Raw genomic sequence first — 20,263 nt, forward strand, 5'->3', positions numbered from 1 at the left:
AATATAATAAAAATAGAAATGTTTCTTGAACGACAAATCACCATAGGCTGTTATAATGATTTCTAAAGGATCATGTGACACTATCCTAGAGTAATGATGCTGAAAATTTAGCTTTGACCACAGGAATAAATTACATTTTAAAATATATTCAAATAGAAAGCAGTTATTTTAAATAGTAAAAATATTTCACAATATTACTGCTTTTGCTGTATTTTAGATCAAATAAATGCAGGCTTGGAGAGCAGAAGAGACTTCTTTAAAAAAAGCATTAAAAATCGTACTGTTCAGAAACTTTTGACTGTTAGTATACTGTATATTTGTATTATATAGGCTATTTGTATTATTATATTAACCATATTTGTGGAAGTTTTTATTGCATAAAATAAGTTTGAAGGGATTATTCTGTTACTCATGTCTGGAGGAATTAGGGAGAATCAATAAATTATGAATAATATGTAAGCATCTAATAAACATAAAATTTAATTTTCTTTCTGCACCACGGATCCAATTTATTGATACACATGCGTTTTCATTCTTAACATGACTTTCATAAGCCAAGGTGGGCATTTTAACGTAATCGTGTGTGTATTTGGCCTTCGAAGAGCAATAACTCGTAAAAGAGATCTGAATTCGCAAATTCACGGGGTGTATTCACACCAGGAAAGGTTAAAGTTTATCAAATTTAATGTCAGCACAACATGTTCTTTCAGTTGTTTGGAATTTCCCACATGAATTGTGATGTGGACTTAAACATGATTTATTTTACTCGTAACCTGTAGGTTATGTATTTTTTGGGTTTGTTATGTCCTACATCACCGCTGGAACAGCTTGCATGTATGACAGTCAGCAGAAGTGAGAAAAAAAAGTATTTATAACATCTTAAATATGGATATTTTTCATACAAAAATGCATGATTCGCTGCATGAGGACTTTATTCACCCCCCGGAGCCATGTGAGGCATGTTTTACTATGGATGTGTTTTGATCCAGAACTCCCATTCTCCACTGTGTCGTATGCTTTGGATCATGAGCTGTTCCAAGACTTCTCCATACTTTTTTCTTCCTGTCATTCTGGCACAGGTTGATCTTAATTTCAGCCATCCGAGTCAAATCTGGCCTTGTTTGCACCTTGTGGTGAACCCTCTGTAGTTGCTCTTGTGAAGTCTTCTCTTGATTGTAGACTTTGACAGTGAAACGCTTACCTCCTGGAGAGTGTTCTTCACTTGGCTGGATGTTGTGAAAGGGTTTTTTTTAGCATTTACCATCCTCCGTGGATGTCCATGCCTTTTTATGTTGCTGAGCTCACCAGTGTGTTCTTTTTTTTCTCAGAATGTACCAAACGGTTGATTTGGCCACTCCGAATGTTCCTGCTATCTCGCTGATGGATTTGTTTTGTTTATGAAGTCTAACAATCTTCTGTTTCACTTGCATGGAGAGCTCCTTTGACCGCATGATGTGTGTTCACAACAACAGCTTCCAAATGCAAATGACACACTTGGAATCAACTCCGGAACATTTACCTGCTTAATTGATGTGGAAATAATGAAGGAATAGCCCATGAAATGGCTTTTGAGTCAACTGTCCAATTAGTTATGGTCCTTTGAAAAAGGCGGGAGGTACATATGAAAGAGCTGTAATTGCTTAAAATTTCCATTAATTGTGATGTGAATATCCTCAAATTAAAGCTCAGAATGTGCACTTTAAGGACCATATTCATTATATAACTGTAAATTGAATATGTTTTGGTCAACAGCTAAAATATAAAAATTGTGCCTGTGTCCAAATATATATGGACCTGACTGTATACAAGACCCACCATCGTCCACCTTCCCCTCTTATCTTCTCACGTTCTTTAAAGAAGACAACACAATAAGGTATGCTACAAACCTGATTAGAGTTTAAAGACATTCCTTGACATAACGTTATTGTGCTGTTATGTTTAGCTGGCAGCCATATCACCCTGCAGCCCAAGACTGGTCATTCACTGAAGCTAAGCAGGGTCGAGCCTGGTCAGTACCTGGATGGGAGACCTCCTGGGAAAACTAGGTTGCTGTTGGAAGAGGTGTTAGTGAGACCAGCAGGGGGTGCTCACCCTGTGGTCTGTGTGGGTCCTAACGCCCCCAGTATAGTGACAGGGACACTATACTGTCAACAAGCCCCATCCTTCGGATGAGAAATTAAACCAAGGTCCTGACTCTATGTAGTCATTAAAAATCCCAGGATGTCTTTCGAAAAGAGTAGAGGTGTGACCTCGGCATCCTAGCCAAATTTGCCCATTGGCCTCTGACCATCATGGCCTCCTAACAATCCCCATATCTACTGATTGGCTTCATCACTCTGTCTCCTCTCCACCAATAAGCTGGTGTGTGGTGGGCATTCTGGCGCACTATGGCTGCCGTCGCATCATCCAGGTGGATGCTGCACACTGGTGGTGGACGAGGAGATACCTCCCTCACAATGTAGAGTGCTTAGAAAAGCGCTATATAAATGTAATGAATTATTATTTATGTGAGAGAGATGAGGGATGCGTCCCATTCTGTAATGATCGCCCTGTTCTAGCACAGGCATTATCATGTGTGGAAAAAACAAACAAAAACATGTCTTGAGAGTCCAAAAGCATTCACTGCATGATGAAGTCTGTAAGAGTGAAGTTATAATACCTCTATAATTCAAATAATGAAATATAAATAGTGCCTCAGCAGTACCACAGGCTGATCTCGAGCTTTTCTGTTTTGCAAATAATTTTTTGTATTGATCTTAGGAAAAATTCGAATATTTTGAGATACTGGATTTTTGATTTTCATGAGCTGTGAGCTCTAATCATCAAAATTAAAACAAAAAAACTTTTGAAATCACCTTACATGTAAAGCATCACTTTTTAAAATGTTACAAAAAAATAACTTTTTCACAATATCCAATTTTTATGAGATGCACCTGTATATGAAGTACTGATACATGTGATTATTTGTAATATTCTGTGATGACTTTAAAATAATTTAGTCTTGAACCATAACCATATGTAACCGTTTATGCTTCTTGTTCTCTCGTTACATCAGTAAAATTTGTGAACTTTTTAAAATAGCTGAAACAGTCTAATCCATTGTATTGTAATCACTAGTTTAGATCATCCACTAAACCTCGAAAAAAAAACTATTCATTCGGGAATGAATTTAACATGACATTAAAAAAAAACTGAATTATGTCTACAGTCCATGTGTATATATTTATAATAAAGATAAAATATCATAATCGCAAAGTAGTTTATTGCTGATGTTACAGATGATACAATGTTTAAAACACTGACTTCATTTCATTAGAGTTCGTTTTCAAACACATTCAATGAAATCAAGGCTTTTTTCTTCTACAGCTCTGTTACTATCAGGCTTTAAGAGCTTTATCACTTTGTTTATAACAGATTCAAGTTAAGAGTGGTAGAAAAATGAACAGCCAAAATGCTATATATAAAAACTAAAGAGACAGAATTAAAAATGAGTGGATGGTTCAGACGGTTCAGATGTTGTTTTTGCTTCATCAGGTTTGGAGCTCATCTGAAAAACACACACACACGAATAAAGGTAGTGATATACAGTATATACTGTGCATGATGGGAAGCCACATCACAGTGCTTGAGGCTTGTTTAAAGTTCTGTTGAGTGTTACCTTGGTTTTAAAGAGCAGGTTTATGACTCCTTTGGAGCGCCGGTCACTGGTGCGGTCAGACGGCAGACACACAGAAACACTTTTACTGTCACGCTTGGACCGCGCTGACTCCACCTCCTCACTCCCATTGGCTACCGACAGAGACAGACCTGAGGACAGCATGTGAAATTAACTGTCTGTTAATATGGACTTCTTCCTGTTTTGTTGTTGAGAATTTTGGTATCCACAAAACAGGAAGTAGACGGCTTCATAAAGATACAACACATTTTTCCCACAAAAATTTAGGGTTACTAAACATTTACATGAATTGAATTAACTAAAATTAAGAACAACAAAAGGGAATGAGAGGAATCACTATGATATGAATGTTGTACCTGTGATAGTGGGCAGAGATCTGGAGTTGACGAGGCCGCTGCTCACACTTGGCTCTGACAGATTCGTGTCACTGCGAAACTCCTGCTTCTTGGAAAGCTAGAGAGAGAGTTAAACTAATAGTTACCATAATAATATCATCACAATCACTATGAAATAAAAACAAAAACAGGTTAATGAAGGACCAAACTTGCAAAAATACTCAAATTAATTAACTTAAAGGTGTTTCAGTGTGTCTGAATTGTTTTTATTAAATACATAAATTATTACAACATTAAGATATTTGGTTAAAATGTATATGAATTTGTATATTTTACGTGCTGTAACTGATCAGCATTTAAAAAATATATAGATTTTTCCTTCACTATTTTAATTGGTCCTGTGGTGTGATACATTAATTTTTGAAAATACAAATAATATGAGCTCATAAACACTGCATTATAAAATAATTAGTAAAATGCTATTTAAAACCATTATAAATTGAGTATTATATCACACAACGGGGCATGTGAAGTATTTTGTCTCATCTATTCACTTTCACAATTCTTTATTATTTATTCTTACATTTACTTCTGAATTTATTCTTAGATGTATTTAAATCTGCACATATTTAACTTTTATTGATTTATTTCTAAATGTATATCTGGCATTTCCTCGGTCTCACCCGCTTGTCGAGGGTGCTGCACCGCTCTTTCTCCTCGCTGATGAAGATCATGCTGCCACGACCGGGTTTCTTCTTCTTCTTGGATTTCCTCAGTTTCACCTGGAGGAACAGAAAGAGTCACCTGAGCATGATGATGTCATCATGGAGAGCTGCAATCATTGGGTTGTTTCTGAAATATGTCACAGCAATATCTTCATCATCCTCACCTCCACTTCAACACCACTCTCGTCCATCACACTGATGCTTCCACTGGAACGAGGGATGAAAGACGGAGAGGGAGGAACGTCAATGTCCAGAGATGTGCTACAGGCAGAGACAGAAAGAGAGAGGAACAGAATACACACTGAATACTGCCTACTACTTTAAAAATATATATATTATGTGAAACAGAACACATTATGTAGTGATAAGCAACAGTATTATGCTACATTGATGTCAAATGGCCTTGCCACACTGAATATTTAATTTAGCATCATCTCAGAAATAAAACAAATATTAATAAAATAAAGATAAAATGATTGAACTATAAATATCAAAACAAATACTAATAAAACAACTAAAACAATATACCACTACTAATAAAAATATGCCAATATATGTTAATAACAAATAATAAAATTAAAATTCCAATATAAACATATTAACAAAGCAATATTAATAAATATTAATAACAAATTAAACTGTATATTAATTACAAATATTTTTTTTGAAATATAAATATTAAAACAAATATCAAACATATTTCTATAAAATTATAATATATTAAACAAATACATACAATTATTTAAATGGAAATATAAAACAAATATTTGAAAAACTATATATTTATAAATATGAATAAATTATAAAATATAAACATTAAAGCAAATATTAATAAAATAAAACGTTAATCACAAATAGCAATAAAATTACTAAATTATAAATATTAAAACAAGTATTAAAAACAAAACAATATAGTAAAAAATATTAATTAAACTATATACATATTAAAATGTATATTAATAATATAAAACCATATATTATTAACAAATGTTAATACAAATATCAAAACATAAATATTTAAACAAATATTTTATATTCTATATATTTCTAGAAAATAATGTGCAGGAATAATAACAGCATGTTATTTTGAACAGAGACACGTGTGTGTGGGCGTGGTCACCTTTCTGGGTGTGTCTTAGTGGGCGTTCCACATTCAGATCCAGCCAATGAGCAGATGGACTGTCGGACCGAGCGCAGCATAGAGCGCGGCCGAGTGGATCGTCTCTCGTCCATATCAGGCTACAAAAGAGGAAGAAATCAGGACACACTTGGCTGATCCCTTTCCCTACCACTTCCCTCCATCTCACAAAATTCTTCTTTCTGTTTCTAATTTATGGCTTTCATCCTTACCAGCTCTCTCACTCCGTACTCCTTCTCCACCTTCCTCTTCAATTGTTTGAAGCACTCCTCCATGCGCTCGTGGAAAGGTCGAAGGTCATCTGTCACCCTTTTTCCATGCAGACTGATTCCTCTGCCCAACAATGGGATCTAAACCAGTCAAATGGGAATTTAAACAGGTTAACCGTCTGTCCTAACCAGATATGACTCGACTAGTTTTCCAGCGTCATGTAATGTGTCTGACCTGCCATGCGATGAGGTCTTTGAGTCTGATGAGTTTGTCTCTGTCATCAGGATGTTCGTGCATGTATTCATCTGTGAAGAACGCCTGGAGAAAGACACACATCAGCATCTGTTCTCAGCGTTTCTCTCTGTTTTCTCACCGTGTCTCTCTGACCTTCTCGTATTTGGCGAAGCCGCCCATGACGGCGGGGTCCACGATGCCGTTGAGCAGCATGGAGAGGGGGTTTATGGGTAAAGCGTCGTCACACTGGTACTGGTTGATCATGGTGAGGATTTTTTCATTGGTTTGTCCCATCGTCTCAATGGCGTTCTCCAGCGGACTCACCGTCGTCTGACAGAAATATTCACAAATTATTACATCATAAACATGTCTGCTCCTCAATGCAAATCAATCACTCAAATAAAATAATATAATGTCATAGGAAAACAGTGCATCTCCACTTTTGTTATTATTAAGTTGAGGTAGTGCTCAGACTGCAGAGTACCCATATTAACGCATAAACTACAGAAAAAATCATGCGCTTGTATTTTGAAGTATTTCAGTGTGATTGACAAAGACAGAGACTCACGTGGGTCATGCTAGTGGCCTCAAACCAGCGCAGGATTCCTGGTAGTTTGTAAGCGGTTATGAATGTGGTTCGCTCGATCCACATGGACTGAAGACAGAGAAATGAGTGAGAAGACAGTCGCCTCATGACATTAAAGAGTCTGTGTGTGTGTAAATGTTTTAGTGTATTTGTAAAGGCCAAAAACTCTTCAACCTGACCTGACCTGAACATTCATTTCTAGTGGAGATTTGAGCTTGGTGTTGTACTGACTTTGGGTTTGTTTATTGATATCGGTAGTTGTAGTTTTTTGGGTTTATTTTTTTAGAATGCAGTCACATATTTTGTGCTTTTTCTGGTGCTTGCCTATACAGTAAAGTGTGACTGATCACTAACAGAAACGGTCAAATATCTCCACCTGCTGTTAAAACTGCACACTACATAATGTCATTATTTAATCATCATAGATTTAGTCTCCTTTAATGTCTTTTACAGCACCTTCACAACCCCAATGAGATATAAATGATGAACAGTTTTCCTTCCACATAGATGTGTGAGTGTTTATGTAGATTCAAAGCTGTTATTAACTTAATTACAAATTAATTTTGTTAATTTAAATAAAGCTGAAATAAAATATTAATTTTAGATGAAAAACTTAATGGAATAATCCTGAAATAATGGAAATGTTGCACTGGCAACAAACTAAAAGTAAGTTCAAGATAAAGTACTAAAATGACTAAAACAGAGAAATTAAAGCTAAATAATATTAAAGCTAAACTAAAAAAGTGAAAAAAGTATATAAAATGAGTATGAAAATTAAAGATAATGGAAAATAATAATAAATGCAATAACAGAACAACATTAACACTGTTTATGTTTATTGTTATATAAATATTGAACATTAAGTCGAAGTACTATAATCACTAAAATTAAAACTAAAATAAGAAATGAAAGCTAAATAAAAATGAAACTAACAGAAATGACAAGCATGTTAAATTACTAAAACTAAAATTAATAGAAAAACGGAAAATATGAAAAATAAATCAAAATATGAATATATACACTATAATAATATTAAAATAGTATAAAATACTACAATTTATTCAATATTTTTAGCCACTTGTATATGTGGAATACTGCAATTAGTTTTGTTAAGCACTACGATTAGTCAAATTACATTTTCTTTGCAGCAAGGTGCAATTAATTCATGTTTAATGCATTTTAATTGAGTCTATGTTGCAATAAATCAGTTAAATAAAATCAAACAATTCCCCTTGATATATAAATGCATCCACAAACTCATAACCACAAAACTGGGTCATTTATGTAGGTGTTTTATCAGATTACTCTGCTTTATTAGTCCAGATTCAATGTTTTACTAGTGAAATCTTTTATTTAGCTTTGAATGTTTGTGCATTGTTGAAGTGTCAGATGTGATGTATCCCAATGAAATCTTTGTGTATGAATTATCAAGTTAACTTTTTTCTAAATGCCTGCTGGTATTGACATTAAATGAAGAGTCAGTGTGATAATTAGGTTGAAAATGTACCACAAAAGGCTTTTCCAATTAAATGTGTAATGTATCTCTGTTCTTCCGGAGGTCAGAGACAGTGAAAAGGCATCTTTAGGATGTAATAATTATCATTAGCTTTACGAACAGTAGAGAACGATGAGAGATGAATGCTGTGTTTTGACTCACAGCAAACTCATTATCAGGATCCACTTTCCCTCTCCTCACAGGTCTGGAGTACTGGAACCGCTGGACGTAGTTTGACTTGTAGAAACTACAGAATCACAAGAAAGAAGCAACAGAAAGAGTTTACAGCATCAGATCATGACACACAGCTACAGATTCACACGTATTGAAGGTGAACAGATGAACGTGTTTTGTGTTTTCTGCAGACTGACTTGATGATCTGATCAGGCACGGGTTTGTTCCTCAGACGTGGCGGGATCTCCAGAACCGGCTGCACTGTAAAACACTGGATATCTGATCCAGATATGGTCAAGAACTAAACTAAACAAGACTAAACATTTATATATAAATATATGAAAGCATGTGTTTTAATATACAAGTGAAATAATATAATATAATAACTAAATATAACTAATAATAAAAGATACAAAATGTCCTATATATACACTGTAAATGGCCCCCCAGTCTAAGTGAAAGATACACTGCATGCTGGAGTTTTTAATGTCGTCTCCAGGCATTGTGGTGATGTTGAGTCTCACAGCGCTGGGAAACTGACTCATCAAGTGACTCTGGAAATCTTCCCTGCGCTCGTACTCCTTCCCGCGGTGAATGAAAACCTTATTCTGTTGATATTAAATATATCAACACATCATAATCTAGATTACATAACATCTCTGTTAGCACAGTTTCAGCCTTATCTGAGAATATTAAACACAAACTGACCCTGAGGAACTGAGGGAAGCCACAGCCATAATATCCCACAGCAAAGTAGTCTGGCTTGGGCCGCAGGATCTTCATAATGTTCTCATAAAACTTGGCCTGCTGATTCTGCAAAAAGAATATACTGATGAAATAAACAAGCGGACAGAATGCTAAAAAGCTAAAAGAACAAATAAATAAAAAGACTTAAAATATGGAGAGTGGGTAAGCAAAATGAAAGTGATAATATAACAGAATATTTTCAAAAGTGTAAAAAATTTAAAGGAAAAAAACAACAACTAAAATGTACATGTTTGAAATGTAGAAAAAAAGTACGTAATACGTAAAACAAAAAAAAAGAAAAATAATAATACAAACAAATAAATTTAATATACTTGCAAAACTGCAAAAAAAAAAAAAATATATATATATATATATATATATATATATATATATATATATATATATATATATATATATATATATATATACAAATAAGTAAAAAAAAAATATGAAAAGAATAATATAATATAATATAATTGTTACGGTATGTGGTTGTAGTTAATAGCGCACGACGAGGAGAAGGAAAAAAGGAGATCTTTATTAGGCATCAACACACACACTGTACATAGACTAACTTAAGATCAGACAAAAGACAAGGGGAGAACTCAGGACTTATAAAGAACAGGGAACAAAGGAGCAAACAAGATAATTAATATAACACAGGTGATGAGGATGAACGAAGATTAACTAATGACAGGAAACTAGAACAGGAAAAACCAAATAAGGGCAAAAGGAAAACTAAACAGAAACCAAACCGTGACAATAATATAATATAATATATATTTTAAATGAGGAAAGTTTATTGTGTGTTACCAGTTTCTGTCCAAGCATTTCGTAATCGAAGACCTCCATCTCGAACTGATCTGCTAACTCTTTACACAGACTGATGGCCTCCTCCCACATCTGACACATAAAAATCATGTTCACACACATATACACATGGTTAAACATTCATGAGGTCAGTCTTCAACATCCAGTCCCAGTCCAGTCACATCTACTGAATATTAAACAGGAAGTCCATGAGAAGATGAGCTGACCTTGCCCTTATCAAAGTAGCTGATGATGGTGTCGTAGAGCGATTCTTTGAGCTGCCGCTGGGACTGAGGCGTCTGATAGTCCAGCTGAAGGATGCACTGCTCCTCCGACCACTGCAAACACATTCCAGCATTATTATTATATTATACAACAGTCTAAACAAGATTATTGCATTCCCTTAAGACAATATGGCAGGTTCTTGGCCATGAAAAACTTGCCACTAGTAACTAGGGTGGCTGCCATTGTGATAGGACGTTTTATTGACTGCCAGGTGATGCTCAATGAGATGATTAATTAGAAATTAATATTCAGGCACTGTAGTGCAATACACATCTCATTTTTAGATAAACAGGGTTAACATGGATTGAAATCATGAAATGTAAACAGGAAGTGATGTCAAAGCAGCATTATAGTTTGCTAAAACAAACTATAACCACAAAAAAGTCTATTCATAAGCCTTTTCATTATTCATATAATAAGAATAACTTTTTTTTTAAGCAGCATGTAAGCCATGCCAACATTTCTCATTTTTGTTTAAAGTACTAAAATTAATAAAACTAAACCTAATAAATACAATTGATAAAAAGCTATACAGACATAATAAAAAGTAAACAAAAAAAACTAACAAAAATCACACAGACACATATAAAAAAATTAAAATAAATAATATACGTAAAAGTTAAGAAAAAAATAAAATATATATATATATATATATATATATATATATATATATATATATATATATATATATAGAATAAGTAAAACAATAATATATTAATATTATATCAAATATATAATGTGAGTTTGTGTGCATGCAAAAAAATAAAAATAAAGATTAGTGAAATAATATATGATATAATGTATTTTATATAAATATATATAATTAAATTTTAAATAAATTTTATACATGCAAAAGAACACAACAACATGACTAAACCTTTAACTAAAATTAAAATGAAAGCATGAAATCTAAATCTAAATCAAAATATTCCCAAAAACTGTAATACCATATCAAACTATAATACTATATACGTGATACTAAATTATCACTGTCCCAGTCATCAATGGGACTGAATGAATCATGACAACTTTGTTCAACAGAAAATAAAGCAAACGCCTTAACCGAAGTGTTTTCTAATGGGAGGAGAGGCTGTGTGAAATAACAGAACATTAAATATCATAGAAATAGATGGACTGTGCCCTGCTCATCTGAGAGGGAGAGACAGAAACACACAGCAGGGTAAAAAGCTCCATAAATCTGCCGGCGCGCCGCAAGAACTGTGCATTGATGTCATAAATCTGACCTGGAGTCTTTATCTGCTCGCGGGCCGCCAGGGACCACAGTAAATCACACAGGGAAGAAGTGTGTCTCCAGTGAACCAATCAAAACATCTCTATGTTCTAAGTGACCTTGTGTCAGAGGTGTGTGTGTATAAGTTTTAAACAACAATGTGAGGTTCAAATGTCCCCCCAAAAATACAACTTGATGTCACTTCCTGTTTACATTTCATGATTCCAATCTATAATAACTCTGTTTATCTATTAATGAGATGCATTTTGTGCTAAATTCCTTGAAAATTCATTCTCAATGAGGACAAAGATGAATAAACACACCAAAATAATATTTTAATGAATATGTAAAAATGCAAAAATGTTTCTGTGATGATTAAGTTTAGTGAATGGAAAATATAATTAGCTCAATAGAAAATGACAGAAGTCCTCATCAAGATACAAAACTAAATGTGTGTTTGTTGACCTTAAGCAGTTTGGAGTGCAGCAGAAGTGTATACGCCGCCTCGGTGTAGTTTTCTCCATCCAAATGAAGATCCCGCAATTTATAGAGGTACCTTAGAAACACACACAACAATTACAATTAACTAATACATCTTAATTCATATATATATATATATATATATATCATATATAATTAAAAAAATATACACTTTTATGTAATATAATTTCTATGTCTCAGTATTCACTTCTATCAGATCATAACAAATGGTTTCTATATTTACCACAAGGAGGCAGTATTACATAAAGCCAGTACGCTGTTGTTAAAATGATTTTACCATGGTTAAGGTAAGTACTGTACTACATGAAGCAGAGAGCCTAAAAGTGTGGTAAAATCACAGTAAAGTATGGCTTTTCTCTTAAAATTTCATTTAACAGAAATATGATCAAATAAACCAATATTCAATTCTTAATTTTTATATTTACAAACAGCAATAAATGCAATAATTCTTACAATGATTAGTATTGATATTGTACTGTACTGAATATTGTGTATTGTACTGTACTGTACATATTCTATTCTTCCACCAAGCCATCAAGACTCAAGTTCATTATTCTTACTGTGAAATTATAGATTCAAACTGGTGCAGAACTGATATGTATCATGATTTCATATTATTGCCTAATAATTATTGTCATTTTCATAATATCTCAATCTTTCTCTCTCATTTCACAGGTCAAAGGTCATGACGAAAATAAAATGAGGTTACAAATAAACTAGACGATCTCCGTTTGTCATTCATGAAAGCTGAATAATAATGTTTCTCCAGGACGCGACACATAACTTGATCACGTTTATTGTCAATAACAAACATCTGAATCAGAATCGCGACGCGTTCATTCATCTCACACTGACGATCAGAGAATTCAGTCACGTTTGGCCCTGCAGAAGACGCGCTCATTTATGTTTAATGTGCCTGTAAGGTAGCAGCATGTCAAACACAGACGGCGTCTCGCTCTGTCCCTCGTTCTGTACGTCCGTCTCTGTGCTTGGATGCTTATCCTTTGGATTTTGACATTAATTCAGCAAGACCAAGATAATCTCCTGTCAGATTACACAACCAACACACACACACACACACTTACAATCACAGTCACAAACACACACATAGTTAATATGGAAATTACCTGATGTACATCCCCTCACGGTTGATGTCCTTGTAGAAATTCTGCAAAGCAATGAGATGCAAACGTTAACTTTGAGCCTCTGCGTCCCTGACGTTTCTCTGAAGATGAGAGCGTTTTGTGTTTTTTGGGAGCTTCTGATATGTAATGCAAAATTATGATGATGGATTTCTCAAGCTTTTAAATGTGACGCACACACCGATATGAGGCTTATTTATAGTTTATTCAGTTATTTCAGATTGAAGTTGTGGCGGCGACGTTCTGACCATTACAAAGCAAGCAGAAGAAAGTCAAATCTCAAATGAAAGCTGAATATTATATGCAGAAGAGGAGTTCAAGACCTTGTTGTATTACACAAGGTTTAATTTGTTCATTGTGTGTGTGTATGCTCATTTAAAGGAAATATTCTGCCTGGATTTTGCATATGAATCATTTTAAGGAGGAGGAAACCTGACAGATTCATAATAGCAAGAAAATGAACTTGATAGCTGAACTCTAATTTAAAACATACGGTCATGTGGGAATCACTTCACAACACTTCTGAACGTGTTCATTATTATATTTTCCTCAAAAGCTTGGGTCTGTCCTTAATTGGCTATGTTTCCACCCATTTAATTTATGCATAAAAATGAATAAAAAGTTAACAAGGCAACGTTTGCATATATGTAAATATATGGATGAAAACTCTGGGAATGGGACTTATTTTAAATCCGTTATTTTAAATTATAACAACATTTCACAATTTCACAATTAGTTTTACATTTATTTTTTGATCAAGTAAATGCAGACATGATGAGCAGAAGAGACTTCTTTCAAAAACATACGTTTGACCAGTAGTCTGTGTATTTATACTATTATAGTATTTATTAATATTTTTAATTCAATTTTATTTTCAGTTTTCATTTTAAGTTTTTTTTAGTTTGAGTTAAACTTTTGTCATTTTATTTAAAATTTTTATTCTGTTTTTAGCAATTTTAGAACTTCTATTCATATTAGTTAGCTGTCAAGGCAGCATTTATTTTTTTAGGTTTTTACATTTAAGTGTATCATCTAACATTTATATTTTATTTTATTTATTTATAATGGTTTTAGTGAATAACAACTATTCATTATGGGCAGGAGCTGCTTTTAAACCTCCAGATTTTGTGCTGGAATATTAATCTGCGTGTGTGTTAAATAAAATAACCGGTTGGTTGAGATATTAAGTTGAACACTTCGTCCATTTGGGCCCATCAGGAAGCCGACGGCTCAAACTGATCAGACCAGATCAATCAGAAAACCACTTTATGTCTGTGACACATGGGCGGGGCTTACCAGAAGATTGACAGTGCAGCTCATGCGGTTGTTTCGGCTGTCATCGCTCATCACTGTGCGGTAGTCAAGGAGTCGCTCGAGCAGGCCGGTCACGAGGGTAACGAAGTGCTGCACCTCGGTCAGCAGCGGGAGGCGTCCCTGAGCGCACTCTAAAAGACTGAAGAAGCACACGGTCAGAGCGGTTCTCATGCTTTCAGGAGATTTCAGAAGGATTTGGAGCTTCTTATGGAGTCAAGCCAGCAATATACAAGACCACAGTGTGTGTATGTGTGTGTGTGTGTGTGTGTTCATACATGCTCTGTAGCAGCTCCATGTATCTCTCGTCTCCCCCGCCTCCTTCCACTTCATGATCCAACTTCAGGATAATCTCATTCTCAAACTGAGAGGCAGAGAGAGACTTCGTTAACAAGTTCAACATTATCAATGTGCATTTGCTAATCTGTGTGTGTGGGCAGCTTTCTCTCCGTTTTTTGGAAAACATCCCAAAATTGCAAGTTGTTGTGACGTCCCAACATAGAAAATATTCATGAATGAAAAAAAGTATCTTATTTCAAAACTAAACATGCTAAAAGTCTTGATAGGGTTCATCTACAGCAGACCTACACTGACTCATTGAATCATTTCATAAAAACATTTTACCATGTTTAAATCCTTTCCTCAGAATTTTGGAAATATTCAATAAGAAAATATATATTTTCTCAGAATTACAGAAATATTGAATAGAAATATTTGCGAAAATATTTTAAAACATTTTACCACATTTAAATCCATTTCCCAGAATTAAAGAAATACTCCAGGAAATATTGAATATTATTATTAAAACGTAAATATCAATACTAAAATTATAATATAAAAACATTGCAAATATTTTAAATACATTTTTCCATCCCTAAATTCATTCCATAAAATTATAGAAATATGTGAAAACTATTTTACATGCATTTTACAATCCTTAAATCCATTATGTAGAATTATAGAAATATTTAATATCCATTAAATCAATTGAATCCATTCCATAGAATTACATAAATATTTAGAAATATATATAAAAATACATTTTAACATTTAAAACACATTCCTCTGAATTACAGAAATATTCCTTAGAATTCTTTTAAAATATTTTAACACGTTTTATCATGTTTAAATTCATATTTGAATATCATGTTTAAATTAATAAATTATCACTATAAATATTTCATATAATTAAATAAATATATTTAAAACATTGTCCACGTTTAAATTCACTTCTCAGAATCATAAATTAGTTTAATTTCTCAGAATCATAGAATCCATTTTTGTTTATATTTTATATAGTAATATTACACATATGTATCTAAAAAAACATTTTAAACATTTACATAGATACCATGTTTAAATCTATTACATGGATTTATATAAATATTCCATATAAATATTTTAAAAAGTGTTTTAAGCATCTTATTTGAATAACAATAAAAAAAAATTGTTAAATAATTAAAGTACAGTCCCCACAACTGTACACAGTATATACATTTTGGTATGTCAGGTTTTTAGCATAGACCAAAACAATTTAAAAAAAGGATTAAATCATGTGTCATCTGCACGTAAAAATGTTGAGTTTAGCTTATATTAAGAACAAGAGAAGTCAAAGTGAGGTCATGATATAAAAACAGGTGTGTGTGTGTGTGTGTTTGAACCTTTTTGAAGTGTCCGGTGTGGTTGTGTTCACACTGCATCATGTCAAAGAATATAGGGATGGTCGCTCTGCGCAGCTCTTCCTCTGGGATGAGCGTCATCTCCAGAATAGGACCCACCATCCCGGGAATGAAACAGATCTTATTCTTAGCGAGCTTGTACCACATGTCTCTGATAGCAAAACCGATCAGCCGTCTCATGTCTCCATATCTGAATGAAAGCAAGCAAGCATATGTATGCATATTTCATTTCTTTGACTATAGTTGTGAAAGCCAGATTTCTGTATAAATAGGGTTCAACTGGGAGCAGTTGCAGCTGGTTTAACTGGGATGTTTCTGGTTTAAGACTCACTTGGCCAGAATCTTGGTCCTTTTGGTGGGAGAGAAATGCTGCAACTGCAAAGACTCCTGGGTAATAAACGCCACAGCCAAATGGAAGTAATTATTCCATAACTACAGGAGAGAGACAGAAATCATAATAAAATGACATTGGGGTGAGATATGTGAGATTATATGAGGGCTATTAACACTAATTGAATCTGAACTTGATCAAGCTCATTTAAGACACACACACGCACTAACCTGCACTTCAAAGCTGTTGTTGTCAAGGAACTTGTGGTTCATGGTGTCGGCATATGTGTTGATTGCTCGGAGAAACACCCTAATTGGATGAACATACCAGGGTTATTTTAGTTAACCAAATCTTAAAGTGTTAGTTCACCCAAAAATGAAAATTAGCCCATGTTTTACTCACCCTCAAGGCATCCTAGGTGTACATTACTTTTTTCTTTCAGACGGATCCAATCGAAGTTATATTAAAAATTTTCCTTGCCCTTCCAAGGTTTAAACTGGAAGTGGGTGGGTTTTTTTTTCCCCAAATGTCCAAAATAAGTCCAATAAAGCACATCCATCCATAATAAAACATGCCTCACGCAGCTCTGGGGGGGGGTGAATAAAGGCCTCCTGTAGTGAATTTATGCATTATTTTATGAAAAATACCCATATTTGATCCAGAAGTGTGAGAAAAGTGTTTATAACGTTTTAAATATGGATATTTTTCTTACAAAAACGCATCGATTTGCTACAGGAGGCCTTTAATCACCCCCAGAGCCGTGTGAGGCACATTTCATTATGGATGGATGCGCTTTATTTGACATCTTTTGGACTGTTGAGAAAAAAACACCCACCTACTGCCATTATAAAAGCTTGGAAGAGCAAGGACAATTTTTTATATAACTCCGATTGATTCGTCTGAAAGAAGAACGTAATACATACCTAGGATGGAGTAAAACATGGGCTAATTTGGGTGAACTAACCCTTTAATACATAAAACCAGTACTTGAAACAAAATAAGAAATACTAAAACAACAAACTAAAACTAAACTTGAAATTGAATTGTGTAAAAAAAAGTGTCAGATTCAGGGAAATATTCTAGAGAAATACTGAATGAACATACCATTGCTATATAGATAAGTGAAACTTAAAATACACAGACAACATTTTCTTTATCTAAATAAAAACTAAATAAAAATACAAGTATATAAAAATGCATATTTCAGATAATTGGCTAAGCAACATTTCTTATTTCCATTTAGTTTAATTTGATGTACTCAATCTAAAACTGAAATAAAAAATTATAAAAAATACTGTACTATAGACATAAAAAACTTGATTCAAAAATTACATTAAAATGAAAATATATATATAAAATATATATTTTTTAATTATATAAATAAAAACTATAATAATATCTCAACAATACTAAAATAACACTGCAACGCACAACTCACTGAATCTTAAAAAAGTAAAACACAGACAAACATAAAGAGGGCTTTTTGAAACAAAATGTATTCATCTACAAATGACATCAAATGAAAGATTTGGACACTTGAGTCACATTTATAAATGTCTGATCATCATTCATTTGATCAAGTGTTTGCGTCACAATTTTTTCATTAACCTCATTTGTCTCATTGAGTCATTATTGAGTCTTTGAATCAGCTGTATTTTTAATGGATGTCTTCATTCTCAACACCAGATCTATTATTTTCAGATCATATAAACCTCATATGTTTAGCTTGTAGTAGATGTAGTAAGTGAGCATCAACTGTAATGTCAAGTTTGTGCAACTTTATTCACAATACGTGATGAGTGATTTAATACTATCCTATCGAACAACATATTTAAACATATTTTAAGTGTCCAATTGCTGTTTTTGCTAACAGTATCTGATGATCAGCAGGGTCACAGATGAACATATTCTGAGGTCAAGAAAACACAATATGCTGCCACTGTCTGCTGCCATTAACAGTAACACACGCACACACACTCACACACACACACACACACACTAAACACCAGCAATCCATATCTTACTGTAGTTTATCTCTTTCTCCTCTGTCTCTGAGTCTGCAGGTTTATTCCTCTGTAAATCTATCTTTCTCTCTCATTGGCCTCTTGTTTGAAGTGTAATCAATGTTAGCATAGTGTTTGTGCTGCTGAAGACTCTGAGACTGACAGTGGATATTACTGTGGATCGTCTCAGGAGCACTGCTATGTGTGTGTGTGTGTTTTTCTTTGCTCTCACCGGTTTTGAACCATGATCATAGTGACCCAGTCAGACGGGTAGACATGTTTTCCAATCAGATCCTTAAACAACAGAAACGTCTCCATCAGGAAGTCCTAAAAGAACACAAATACAAGATGATTAACTGCTGAATCAAACAGACAAATCGATAGATCGATAGAGGGCAGACGGGTGGACAGATGATGGATGGTTAGATGAATGAATAGATAAATAGACAGATTGACAGACAGACTGAGATAGATAGATAGACAGACGGACGGACGGACGGACGGACGGACGGACGGACGGACGGACGGACGGACGGACGGACGGACGGACGGACGGACGGACGGACGGACGGACGGACGGACAGACAGACAGACAGACAGACAGACAGATAGATAGATAGATAGATAGATAGATAGATAGATAGATAGATAGATATGAAAGAATGATAGATAAAACAATAGATAGACAGATAGTATCTTACCACTAGGTCTGTGGTCCCGCTGAAGGTCTCTATGTAGCGGCAATAGTGTCTGTCATCCATCTGACTGAGTATGGCCGTCATACAGGCCACCACACGAGACTAGAGCGACACAGAGACACAGGATCAAATCTCTACTTCAGGGGTTCTCAAAGTCTACATTCAAAGGTCCAAATCTGAATTTTCATCAGTGTCAAAGGTCCGGAACAATTGGTTATTACAAAACGTGTTTTTAATAAACATACATAACATATAACAAATAAACACTCATTTTAAAAAAAAGGTTCCCTTTGCATTCAAAATACTTTAATAACAAGTGCAAAAGTGGCAAAACAATTAATTTAAGTGTCAGCAGTAGAAGTCGACCTATAATGTTTTTTCTCTGGCCAATGCCGATATTTAGAAATCAGGGCAGCCTATGGCCGATATATGATGCTGATTTTTTGGCCAGATTTTCTCTTTTTTTCCCTTTATATCAAAAGAGAGTTTGCGTAAATGGTTATTGCAGGGCACAAGATAGTAATAGTAGTAGTAGTAGCCTAATTCATAGCAATAATACATGGCTCAAAACTTAAGCACCTTCTCAAAACAGTTCTGAAGCATGCTTTTTTGTTTATGTTTGCTGACAGACACCAGCGTTTCCCGCAGACTAGCAAATGCAAGTTGATTCTCTGCCAGCAGGAGGCGCTGTTGGAGCGTGATATATAGCTGTTTCCCCGGTAACGACTGTAATCAAATAAGCGCTACTTTATCGGCCATTACAGGAAAGACCACATATCTATGGAAAGACCAAATGAAAATTAGCATCAAAGCTTTTCTGAAGAAAACGGACGGTTCTTTTAAAAGATACAGTCATATAAAAATACCCGCGCAGCATTTTATTTTTGAAACGCGCAGTGCTCAGTTTATTCAACGAAGTATAAGCCTTTTGGAAAATCTATTTGTAGCGGTC

The 20,263-nt window shown here is 34.2% G+C and overlaps 1 protein-coding gene across 2 annotated transcripts in view; it reads right to left on the bottom strand.

Annotated features, from left to right (window-relative positions):
- Window positions 1–3,241: 3,241 nt before the first annotated feature.
- The window catches only part of LOC306852964 (dedicator of cytokinesis protein 2-like), a 116,409-nt gene continuing 99,387 nt past the window's right edge, over window positions 3,242–20,263 (bottom strand). For both annotated transcript variants that reach the window (XM_079390094.1, XM_079390093.1), the window contains exons 27-51: window positions 19,315–19,413; window positions 18,846–18,940; window positions 16,841–16,919; window positions 16,611–16,711; window positions 16,262–16,469; window positions 14,879–14,964; window positions 14,586–14,742; window positions 13,275–13,315; window positions 12,112–12,202; window positions 10,358–10,468; window positions 10,134–10,223; window positions 9,282–9,386; window positions 9,040–9,181; window positions 8,771–8,852; window positions 8,562–8,646; window positions 6,887–6,973; window positions 6,472–6,648; window positions 6,319–6,402; window positions 6,087–6,224; window positions 5,857–5,975; window positions 4,901–4,997; window positions 4,695–4,793; window positions 4,033–4,129; window positions 3,659–3,807; window positions 3,242–3,547 (exon numbers count right to left, since the gene is read on the bottom strand). In XM_079390094.1, the coding sequence (XP_079246220.1) occupies window positions 3,482–3,547; window positions 3,659–3,807; window positions 4,033–4,129; window positions 4,695–4,793; window positions 4,901–4,997; window positions 5,857–5,975; window positions 6,087–6,224; window positions 6,319–6,402; window positions 6,472–6,648; window positions 6,887–6,973; window positions 8,562–8,646; window positions 8,771–8,852; window positions 9,040–9,181; window positions 9,282–9,386; window positions 10,134–10,223; window positions 10,358–10,468; window positions 12,112–12,202; window positions 13,275–13,315; window positions 14,586–14,742; window positions 14,879–14,964; window positions 16,262–16,469; window positions 16,611–16,711; window positions 16,841–16,919; window positions 18,846–18,940; window positions 19,315–19,413 (2,685 nt within the window). In that variant the 3' untranslated portion in view covers window positions 3,242–3,481. The remainder of the gene's footprint in view (window positions 3,548–3,658; window positions 3,808–4,032; window positions 4,130–4,694; window positions 4,794–4,900; window positions 4,998–5,856; window positions 5,976–6,086; window positions 6,225–6,318; window positions 6,403–6,471; window positions 6,649–6,886; window positions 6,974–8,561; window positions 8,647–8,770; window positions 8,853–9,039; window positions 9,182–9,281; window positions 9,387–10,133; window positions 10,224–10,357; window positions 10,469–12,111; window positions 12,203–13,274; window positions 13,316–14,585; window positions 14,743–14,878; window positions 14,965–16,261; window positions 16,470–16,610; window positions 16,712–16,840; window positions 16,920–18,845; window positions 18,941–19,314; window positions 19,414–20,263) is intronic.

Source organism: Barbus barbus (assembly GCF_936440315.1).
Source record: "Barbus barbus genome assembly, chromosome: 33".
NCBI classification, from domain to species: domain Eukaryota; kingdom Metazoa; phylum Chordata; class Actinopteri; order Cypriniformes; family Cyprinidae; genus Barbus; species Barbus barbus.